Genomic DNA, 11,226 nt, shown 5'->3' with positions numbered 1-11,226 from the left:
CTTCAGGAGTTGGTTTTATGGTGTTCAGCAGCGAGTCTGATCCTGAAGAAATCGATGACTCGGATTCACCGGTGTCTGTTGAGAGGTGTTTGGCTCATTTCACAAAGCCTGAGATTTTGTCGGATGACAATGCTTGGCACTGCGAGAACTGTTCAAAGAACCTTAAACTCCAACGGTTGAGAGAAAAGCAAATATCCAAAAACGATGAATCAAGATCAAGTGACACCAGCAACGGATGGCTGAAAGAAAATGAAATTGGAAATGGAGTTTCTGGAGAAAACGATGTTTTGGCTGTTATGAAAGATCCAAGTGATACTTGTAGTGCCGAGGATCATAGCACTAATGGAATAAAAGCTACGAGTTCTCACTCAGCTAATGAAAGTGATTCTAAAGGAGCTCAAGATGAAGAAGAAGATTCTGAGAAACTGATCACAGTAAAGAGAGATGCAACTAAAAGAGTACTCATAAACAAATCCCCACCTGTCTTAACAATCCATCTAAAACGATTCAGCCAAGATTTGCGTGGTAGGCTAAGCAAGCTAAATGGTCATGTTGCTTTCAAAGAGGTCATTGATCTTCGCCAGTATATGGACTCCAGGTATCATCTATGATCTCCTGCAACACCACATTTTGATCTGTTTTTGATTTCATCATGTTAAACCAGATTCTTTGTTCTTTTTGTTTCTTTCAGATGTAGGGAAGAAGACCCACCCGTTTACAGACTGGCTGGATTGGTGGAGCATTCAGGAACGATGAGAGGAGGTCATTATGTGGCGTATGTAAGAGGAGGTCAGCGAGTTAAAGAGACTGAATCATCTTCCACAGTGTGGTATAACGTAAGCGATGCACATGTTAGACAGGTTTCATGGGAAAAGGTTCTGCATTCTGAAGCTTATATCTTGTTCTACGAACGGATCTTCCCACAAGACTGAGATGATTTTGTTTCCAATTATACTGAAAGAAGAAAACCAGTTTTTGATCTTCTTCTTCTCTACAGCTTTTGCTGGGAAAGTTTTTGACGATCACATTAGATCAAATACCATTAATTTTGTTTTTTGTTCTTCTTCTTCTTATTAATGTTGGTTCGGAGTCATGAAAGTTTCATTATATATGTATCATCAGAAACATGTCTGAATCTATTTCTCCATATACAAAAAAAAACTGAAGAGCTGGTTCTATTCTAATCGTAGCCTAAGAAGCAAAAGTAACAAGTAATGGGGTTAACACACTTGTGTGATTCTCGTGGTGGCTCAAGCTTTTGCTGCAGGAAGGCTTCGCTGAAGTAGATTGCCGGGAAAAGGGCCATTTCATATCCGTACACACCCTGAAAGTGCGAATTGCTACCTGTACAAACAAGAAGTGCCAATTTAGACATGTACCCTAAAACATTTCAAATTTCATACCTATACTCACAAAATTGAGTCAATTTCACAGTCCACGTTAACGGATTTAAGTCAACCGTTAGAGATGCTGATTCAGAATCTACGTGTGTATGGACGTGCCATCGAAAATGCAAAACGACGTCGTTTTAATATGTTTTCTTCGCAAAAAAATTGTAGAAATTCCACACTCCAAAGATTTGAACCTGCGATCTCTTACGTGTTTAGCGTAGGACTTAACAATTTTATCCCACAACAATTCTCGAAAGAATCATACAAACTTATTCAAATAAACCTAAGGTAGCATCCATCGAAATCGAATAAATTGAGGAAATCCTCACTCCCGTGGGTCGAACCCGCGTCCTCAGATACAAATAAAGTAGGGCTTAACCAGTTGATCCCACAACAATACTCGGTTATATCACACAAATTTATCCTTATAAACCTATAAGATATCTAAGTCCCAATTAAATGAAACGTCGTCGTTTTGAATTGGGAGAAAAAAAGAAAAATCCTAGGGTTCTGCTTCTTCTTCTGTCAAATCGCGATTTGTCTTTCTTCCTTCTACTTCTCTGGAATCGGCGACGAGAGAACCGACGAAGATGGACGAAGAAGGTGATCAATTCGAATGGAGAGAGGAAGGAGTGGGACGAAACGAAGAGATAAGGTAAATCGAAGTAGATTTCAATGTCCGATTTCAATTTAGGTTTTATTTTAAGGTTTTAATCTTAGATTTCATGATGTTGTAGTGATACGAAAGTGAAATTCAATGTCTATAATGGTGGATATTGGGCAAAAGATTACAAAGGTGACGTTTCTTATCTCGAAGGTTCGAGATCGATAACTATAACATGTAAATCGGAAGAGTTCTTTGTTAAGGTGTCGAATGAGTTTAGAGAAGGAATTTATGGGCATATGTTGTGGTATAAATTTCCATTTGAGGAACATAAGGAGCGGAAGAGGTTGTGTAATTCAGATACGAGTTTTACAAAGATGTGTGATGTGGCCATATGGGTTGGAGTTATTGATGTATTTATGGTTAAGTCGTCAGAGCATCCTCATGATGTGGAGATTACTGAGCCCTGTGATGCAGAGATTCGGGTTGAGAGGAATGTAGCCTCTTTTCTTGATGAAGACCCAAATTTTGACTACCATGACACACCTCCAAACTCGGATGATGAAGGTGGTGGAGAGAAGTTTGTAAGATTAAAAAAAGGTAGTGGTCAGCTGCAGTTCAAACAAGTGTTTGACACTCTAGAAGATTTCAAAGAGTGTTTGATAGATTATGCCTTGAAGGGAGGATACAACATTAAGCTTGATAGATGGAGGAAAGAAAAAAATGGAGTTGTTTGTTCAATGGATGGTTGTCAATGGAGGTGTTACTGTTCATTTCATAACCCCATTGGGAAGTGGGTTCTGAAGACTTATGAAGATGATCACAATTGCACACCTGATGGGTATTGTAGGCTACTAAAGTCGGTTGTGGTGGCAAAGATGTTTATGGATGAGATAAGGTCTAATCATGATTATTCACCGAAGGCGATACAATATGAGGTCCAAAAGAGGTTCAGTATTATGATCACCCCTGATGTATGCAAGAAAGCGAAGAAAAAAGTAAGAGAGATGATTCACTGTGACCATTTAGAGCAGTTCTCTAGACTCATAGATTACAAAGATGCAATCCTTGCGTAAGTTATTTTTTTTTAATGATTGTGTCCATATTATAACACTTTTTATGATCGTTTCCATATTCTAACACATTTTCATATTTTTTTGTAAGACTAATCCTAACTCCAATGTGGAGTTAGACACTATCATTGGTGATGATGGATCAGAACTATTCCGAAGGTTCTATGTATGTTTTGATGTGATCTGCAAGTTATGGTCAATGTGGTGTCGATCCATATTTGGTATAGATGGTTGTTTTCTCAAGTCTACATTTAAAGGTCAATTGTTAGCTGCTGTTGGAAGGGATGCCAATAATGGTTTGTACCCCATTGCTTGGGCGGTTGTTGATGTTGAGGATGAGGAGAACTGGACATGGTTCATAAGTAAAGCTAAAAGATGATTTTCATCTGCAAGAGGGTCAGGGATTCACAGTCATTTCTAATAGACAAAAGGTATGTTATTGTTCTAATTTCATTTACATTTTATTGGCCTTTGATATTTGAATCTGATGTAATTTGTTACTTTTCATTTATAGGGCTTGTTAAATGCAGTAAACAGGGTGTTGCCTCATATTGAACATAGAATGTGTGCTAGGCACATCTATGGTAACTTGAAGGGTGCTTTCCCTAATCAAAATGAAGTGAAGACTCTCTTTTGGCGTGTGGCAGAAAGCTACACGGTGGCTGAATATGAAGCAAATTTGGAAAATACAAGGAACTATGATATCCGATTATATGATACCATTATGCAGAGAAATCCGAGGAATTGCAGTTTAGCTTTTTGTTCACCTACAGCCAAATGTGTTGATGTTCACAACAACATATCAGAGTCGTTCAACAATGCCATCGATCCAGCAAGGTACGTACCAATGGTTGAGATGTTGGAGACTATTAGGAGAAGAACCATGGTGTGTATTGATTTGAGGAAGACTGCGGCCAATGAGTATACAGGTCGAATCACTGAGAGGGCAAAAGAGATCTTAGAAGAAGAAGAAGCTAAGAACATAAAGTACTGCTCATTTGTCCCAGGTGGAGAAGGTATATATGATGTTCGTGAGTGTGGTGTGGGTTACAGTGTGAATCTTAGGCTGAGGACATGTGTTTGTAGAAGATGGGATATGAGTGGAATTCCATGTCGACATGCTCTACGCGTGATCACCGAGAAAAAGCTTAATCGTGAAGATTACATTAGCGACTGGTATTTGAACTCGAGGCAACAATGTATTTATAGTGATTCGATTGCACCAGTTAATGATATGTTGTTCTGGCATAGAACTGGTTCTGTTGTGGTGCCACCTGCTGCTTTAGTTGAACAGATTGAAAACAGGAAAGGTAAGAAACCAAAGCTGAAGAGGAAGAAAGCAAGGCATGAGTCTCCTACAAAAAAGAAGAAGAAGCTTAGTAGAGAGAATAAGATCATGGATTGTAGTCTATGTGATTACCCTGGACACAACAAATTAAAGTGTCCTAATGCTGGAGTCAAGAGATACAAACCACCAAGGAAACCAAGGAAGAAGAAGCAGCCATCAAATGCAACTCAAGGAAGTCAAGCAACTCAAGGAAGTCAAGTAAGTCAAGGAAGTCAAGCAACACAAGACTAACTTATAATTTGTTGCTTGTTATGGGACTTATGGTCTGTTTTTTGTTTTTATTTTTGTATGCCTTGTTATGGAGATTTCTTAAAACAATATGATATGTATTTGGTTTTCTTAAGACTTGGTTTAAGACAAGATTATTAACATGTTTTCATCATTTTGTATGTCTTATGAGTTTTTTTGAAAAAAAAAAAAGCAATATGATCATTCATTCAATACAACATCATACATCATTCATTCAATACAACATCATACATCATACATTCACTAAAAATAAATTCAAAAGATAAACCTAAAGAAGAAAATCATCACCAAAGCAAACACTACAATGTTCTTCAAGCTACGAAGCTGCATTTTCAACTCTCCAACCTCCTTCTCAACCACAGCCTCACATACACGAGTATCCATTGTCAAAATGCCAATTTCTGATTCACAAACATTGAAGTCTTTTTCCATTTTCATCGAAGCTCCTTCAAGCTTAGTAACTTTCTCTATCAAGTCTTCAATCTCTTCAACCATACATGTATCCGTCCATTTGAACACATGACCCCTATTGTCCTGTAACATTTATCTAAAGCTTATACACATAACCACAACCAAATGCGAAATTGACAAAACCACAACCATATGCGAAGAAGAAAAAACCACAACAATATCCAAAATTGAAAAAACACACTTACATGTTCTCCAAATGGACAAGCATGAAACAGTCTTCCAGGGTTTCTAACCGTGTTTGACGTCTTCATCACTACACTTTCTCCACACCGACACTTCTTAGGAAATTTTTTGAATCGCTCACCCATTATCAATCACTGTAATTCAGTATCAGAGAAGAAGAAGAAGAATATTATTTAGGTTTATCGAACCCAATTACAGAGAAGAAGAAGGAAAAAAAACTCAAATAAACCACAAATCGCGATTTGACAGAAGAAGAAGAACCCTAGGATTTTTATTTTTTCCCCAATTCAAAACGATGATATTTCATTTAATTGGGACTTAGATATTGTTTAGGTTTATAAGAATAAATTTGTGTGATATAACCGAGTATTGTTGTGGGATCAACTGGTTAAGTCCTACGCTATTTGTATCTGAGTACCCGGGTTCGACCCACGGGAGTGAGGATTTCCACAATTTTTTTCGATTTCGATGGATGCTACCTTAGGTTTATATGAATAAGTTTGTAAGATTCTTTCGAGAATTGTTGTGGGATAAAATGGTTAAGTCTTACGCTAGACACATAAGAGATCCCGGGTTCGACTCTTTTGAGTGTGGAATTTCCACAATTTTTTGCGAAGAAAACATATTAAAACGACGTCGTTTTACATTTTTGATGGCACGTCAATACACACGTGGATTCTGAGTCAGCATCTCTAATGGTTGACTTAAATCTGTTAACGTGGACTGTGAAATTGGCTCAATTTCGTGAGTATAGGTATGAAATTTGAATGTCTTAGGGTAAATGTCTAAATTGGCACTCCTTGTTTGTATAGGCAGCAATTCGCACTTTCAAAGTGTGTACGGGTATGAAATGGCCATTTTCCCGTAGATTGTCTGTGATTGTGAATTGTTATGATCTTTAACGGAAAAGTGTACCGGTTACCAAACCGCTACTTTCGTACCGAAGCTTAACCAATTAAATAAATTTTATTTTACAATTCGAACCGGTACTAGAAACGATTGAACCGGGGGGTCCCTACGTCTTCCTCTCTCCCCAAGCAACGAACGGACTTCCCCTAATTAATTAATTAAAGGGGAAGCCTATCGAGTCTCTGTGAAATCACACCAGTTCCAGAGAGATCGTGTTGTAGCCATGGCAGGAGTATCGCTCAAGTGTGGCGATTGTGGTGCGCTGCTGAAGTCCGTGGAAGAGGCTCAGGAGCACGCTGAGCTCACCTCTCACTCCAACTTCGCCGAGTCCACTGAGGCCGTGCTCAATCTCGTTTGTACTACATGCAGCAAGCCTTGTCGCTCTAAAACTGTACGGATCTTCGATTTTTTATCTCCCCGTTTCTTTTTGTTCTTGATGAATTTGAGTTGCCCTTTTGAATTTGGTGCCGTGGTTTGTTGTTGTTGGTATAGTTAGAAGTTACAAACAGATCTCCCTGGGTTTTTATTTTATCGGGATTTCGAGTTCTCTACATGTAATTTTCGATGTTTATTCACTCTTTAATTTGATTTTGACTCTGCGATCTCTATTTGATTCGTCTTTTACAACCTTTACTGCTCTTTGGTTTCGAGTTGATGTGTTTTGACTTGAGTCTTGAATGAAATTGAGTCTTTTCATGTGTGTTCCCGCTGGATTTGGTTTTAATTAGATTGTAAAGTTAATATTTTTATTCCAATTATTGGTTTCTTCTCCCACCGTTGTTATCAGATCTCAATTCTTTTGAGGTTTTTTCCTTCTGTATTGTCTTTCTCCTCTGGTTGTATCATGTGCTTTGGTGCTTTACCAGAGTTCCTTAGTTCGATTCCCTGTGGAGTTTTGGTTTCTTGCAATTTGGTCGTAGTTTCATGCTCTAGTATTTTGATAATTTCTGATTGTTTGTCTCATTCTTTATACAATGTGAAGGAAAGCGATTTGCACACGAAAAGAACAGGGCATACTGAGTTTGTAGATAAGACATTGGAGACGGTAAAACCCATCAGCTTGGAAGCTCCTAAGGTTTCTATGGAGATTGACGATAATTCTAGTGGTAGTGGAGAGGCTGCTGAAGGTACAGTTTCATGTTAATGTGTATGTGTTGCATGAGTTTCTTAATGTGACTTCCAACATTATTTCTTATGATTCCTCTGCAGAGATGATTGTTCCAGACGTTGACAAAAACATTCTCGAGGAGCTTGAAGCGATGGGCTTCCCTAAAGCTCGAGCTACCCGAGCCCTCCACTACTCTGGTAAACATCTCGTGTTTCATATTCTTCTACTTTGAATTTATGGCCACGGATCACAGTAGGGTTTGGCACTTTGGCTTTTTGATTGAGTTTTAGCTTGTTTGTGTGTAATTGAGCTCCTGAACACCGCTCTTCTGTTTGAACTCTAGATCAATATGTAAACTGTCATCTATATCTCATTGAAGCTTGATAAATTTATAAGTAGAAATTTGAGGTTCTATGTTCTGTTTTCCTCTATCTTAATTTTTTTTTATTGTACCATTAACTATGGTATTTCATCTGAATCTTGAAGTTCTCTATCTTAATCTTCTCCGTTTCATTTTCTTTAACATAGTTTGAATTTCATTCCTTCAGGCAATGCCAGTCTCGAGGCTGCAGTTAATTGGGTGGTGGAGCATGAGAATGATCCTGACGTAGATGAAATGCCAAAGGTGAATGTCTTTTCAATAGTTTCTATTAAGCAGAATGTCTGTTCTGAACTGTTGTGACACAATCTTATATCGTGTTGTATTGTGCTCTCGTATGTGCTATTAAAATTACTTCATTCCTTCAGTTACTGTAATGCCTATGTTGTTGATTGTACGCCTAGGTACCTGCCAACTCTAATGTTGGGCCTGCTAAACCTGCTCTTACGCCAGAAGAAGTGAAGATAAAAGCACAAGAATTAAGGTTCTATGAGTATTCTGTTTTTTTTTGTCCATGTTCGTTTCTTTTCTAGCATGCACCTGGCACCAATGACATCACACTTATATCATGCATGCCCTTGAACTTCTAGTCGTTTTTCAATTGATTGCATGACAAATGTATACAGTTCGATTTATCTTAGTTAACTGTCAAAGTTCTATGATAATCCTGTAAGGTGATTATTTTAAACGTCGGATTATGTATCCCTCATTCTTTGCTATTCCACATATTAGGGAACGTGCACGGAAGAAGAAAGAAGAGGAAGAAAAACGGATGGAACGTGAGAGAGAGAAGGTTTTGTCTTATCCTTTAATAAAATTTGTTATCTACAATTATTTAATCTTATGATGATGCGACCACGTTTATTCTCTTCTGTTAAAATTAAGTTTTGCTCTCTACTCCTGAGTTCATTGCCTGTAAGTTGGCATGCATAAAGCTCCACTGGCTGTAATTGCTGTGCAAGTATTTAATGCATTGTACTCTTGGTACGATAATAAGGATGTGCTTGTAGGATGCGTTATATTCTTATTGCAGCTTGTCTGTTATCATCTATTAATGTTAGTATTTGGTTTAGGAGCGAATAAGAATTGGCAAGGAACTCTTAGAAGCAAAGCGGATGGAAGAAGAAAACGAAAGAAAGCGGTATGTTTTCTTTTCCTGGTTATAATGTGAGGCCTAGCTTGATTCTTTTGTTTTTGACTTTTTGTTTATTAAGTGGCTAATTGTTGGTTGTGTGTTTCAGTATAATGTTTTTGCGCAAAGCTGAGAAAGAAGAAGAAAAACGTGCTAGGGAAAAGATCCGCCAAAAACTTGAAGAAGACAGGGTATCTTTACTGCAGTAGATTTACGTACCTTTTGCATATTACATTTTTTTATTTCCCAACAAAAACCCTGAAGGCTCATGTTTACATTTTAACAGGCTGAGAGAAGGCGGAAACTCGGATTGCCTCCGGAAGATCCTGCAACTGCAACGGCAAAACCTTCAGTGCCAGTTGTGGAGGAGAAGAAGGTACACAGAATATTTTCAATAGCATGTTGCATTTTATATCTCTTATTATCTGCTTTTCTTATAAAGACATGATTTTGCAGTCTTCATTGCCTATTAGACCCGCCACAAAGACTGAACAAATGCGAGAATGCTTAAGGTCCCTTAAGCAAACCCACAAGGTAAAAAATAATTCAACTTACAGTATAACAACTCACAATGCAGCAGCCAGTAATCTTTTGACAATAAAAAAAAAAAAAGGTTCAGGGAAATTTGGGTGAAATTGTGGGAGGATTGAGTAAACTTTGACAATAACAGTAATTACTTGTTGGCTCAGGATGAGGATGCTAAAGTGAAGAGAGCGTTCCAGACTCTGCTGACGTACATGGGAAATGTTGCTAAGAATCCAGATGAGGAGAAATTCCGGAAAATTAGACTCACAAACCAAACATTTCAGGTAAAAACAATCTGCGATAAAGATGGGCATTAATTTTTACTCTATTAGTAAAACAAATTAGATTTGAAGGATGGACACAATGATGATGATAATCCCTGACTCCTGAATGATAATATAGTCCCTGACTCCTGTTTCTTACACATTATGGTTATTGTTGGATGAATATGTAAAACAGGACAGGGTTGGTTCAATGAGAGGAGGCATAGAGTTCATGGAGCTATGTGGGTTTGAGAAAATTGAAGGAGGAGAGTTCTTGTTCTTACCTAGAGACAAGATTGATTCAGCCATTATCAACTCAGCTGGAACAGAGCTCAATTCCGCCATCAACAACCCTTTCTTTGGAGTTCTTTAAATCGATGCAATGTCTTCTTGTGTCAAATTATGAAAACTTTTTAAAAGAACAAAAAAATTCGGATATCGCCATGAATAATACTGGCAAAGTAACATTCTTTTTGTTTTGTCAAGTGAAAAATTTGGAGACCAGAACTAAAAAGCTCTTCAATTACCGGGTAAAATAGCTTTTACGGTCAAAATTAAGTGTGCACTTGGTCCATTCTCCTTTGGTCTGAAACGGTTTGCAACTTAACCGGTTTGAGAAAAATTGATAAATATAGAGCAATACGGTTTAATCTGGTTACGATGAGTAGCCAACATATAAGAGAGTCTTTGGAGTAAGAGTGTAATGTTAGGTTACACGATGAAATCGCTTTATGTTCATTTTAAACCGAAATCTTCTCCCGCCAAAATATATATTCCGGCCGATCGTCTAGCCTACCCGGGCGAGTCTCACTTCATATCTCTGATTCACGCCTGCAAAGACACTGTAAGTCTCCGCCGTGTTCACGCCCAGATCCTCCGTCGCGATGTCCTCAGTAGTCGCGTCGCTGCTCAGCTGGTTTCTTGCTCTGCGCTTCTCAAGACCCCGGATTATAGCCTCTCGATTTTCAGAAATTTTGAAGATAAGAATCTCTTTGTTTTCAATGTTTTGATCCGTGGTTTGACGGAGAATGCTCGTCCCGAGTGTTCAGTTCGTCATTTCATCCTCATGTTGAGGCTTGGTGTGAAACCTGATCGGCTAACTTTTCCGTTTGTACTCAAGTCTAATTCCAAACTAGGGTTAAGATGGTTGGGTAGGGCTCTTCATGCCTCGACTTTGAAGAACTCCGTTGACTCTGATTCCTTCGTCAGGGTATCTTTGGTTGACATGTACGCCAAAACCGGACAGTTAAATTATGCGTGCCAAGTGTTCGATGAAAGTCCTGATAGTATTAAAAAGGGGAGTATTTTGCTATCGAATGTTTTGATTAATGGCTACTGTCGCGCCAAGGATATGCGAATGGCTACTACACTTTTTACATCCATGCCAGAGAGAAACTCAGGATCTTGGAGTACTTTGATCAAGGGTTATGTTGATAGCGGCCAGTTGAACAGAGCTAAGCAGCTTTTTGAACTGATGCCAGAGAAGAATGTGGTTTCTTGGACGACTTTAATCAATGGGTTTTCCCAAAATGGCGACTATGAAACTGCGATTTCAACCTTTTTTGAGATGCTGGAGAAGGGCTTGAAGCCT

General features: G+C 38.4%; 3 protein-coding genes and 1 pseudogene across 3 annotated transcripts in view; 3 read left to right on the top strand and 1 right to left on the bottom strand.

Moving 5' to 3' along the window:
- Positions 1–1,168, top strand: part of LOC104739012 (ubiquitin carboxyl-terminal hydrolase 2-like) — a 5,632-nt gene extending 4,464 nt beyond the window's left edge. The window contains exons 3-4 of the mRNA XM_019236311.1: positions 1–598; positions 692–1,168. Of these exons, the coding sequence (XP_019091856.1) occupies positions 1–598; positions 692–932 (839 nt within the window). The 3' untranslated portion in view covers positions 933–1,168. The remainder of the gene's footprint in view (positions 599–691) is intronic.
- Positions 4,872–5,444, bottom strand: LOC109128627 (uncharacterized protein At1g43920, Chloroplastic-like). The gene is made up of 3 exons (XM_019235410.1): positions 5,322–5,444; positions 4,964–5,199; positions 4,872–4,908 (listed from the first exon to the last, which is right to left on the bottom strand). Exons 1-3 carry the CDS (start codon positions 5,442–5,444, stop codon positions 4,872–4,874), a joined length of 396 nt encoding a protein of 131 aa, XP_019090955.1.
- Positions 6,363–10,146, top strand: LOC104739010 (chromatin assembly factor 1 subunit A-B). The gene is made up of 12 exons (XM_010459242.2): positions 6,363–6,619; positions 7,211–7,355; positions 7,438–7,533; positions 7,885–7,961; positions 8,120–8,199; positions 8,448–8,508; positions 8,789–8,856; positions 8,957–9,038; positions 9,134–9,223; positions 9,304–9,381; positions 9,537–9,656; positions 9,832–10,146. The coding sequence occupies exons 1-12, from the start codon at positions 6,452–6,454 to the stop codon at positions 10,006–10,008; spliced, it is 1,242 nt and encodes a 413-aa protein (XP_010457544.1). The 5' UTR covers positions 6,363–6,451; the 3' UTR covers positions 10,009–10,146.
- LOC104739009 overlaps positions 10,354–11,226 on the top strand; it is a 3,814-nt pseudogene continuing 2,941 nt past the window's right edge.

Source organism: Camelina sativa, chromosome 14 (genome assembly GCF_000633955.1).
Source record: "Camelina sativa cultivar DH55 chromosome 14, Cs, whole genome shotgun sequence".
Taxonomy (NCBI): Eukaryota; Viridiplantae; Streptophyta; class Magnoliopsida; order Brassicales; family Brassicaceae; genus Camelina; species Camelina sativa.
Note: the sequence above shows the minus strand (reverse complement) of the source record. Positions and strands in the feature narration are given on the sequence as shown.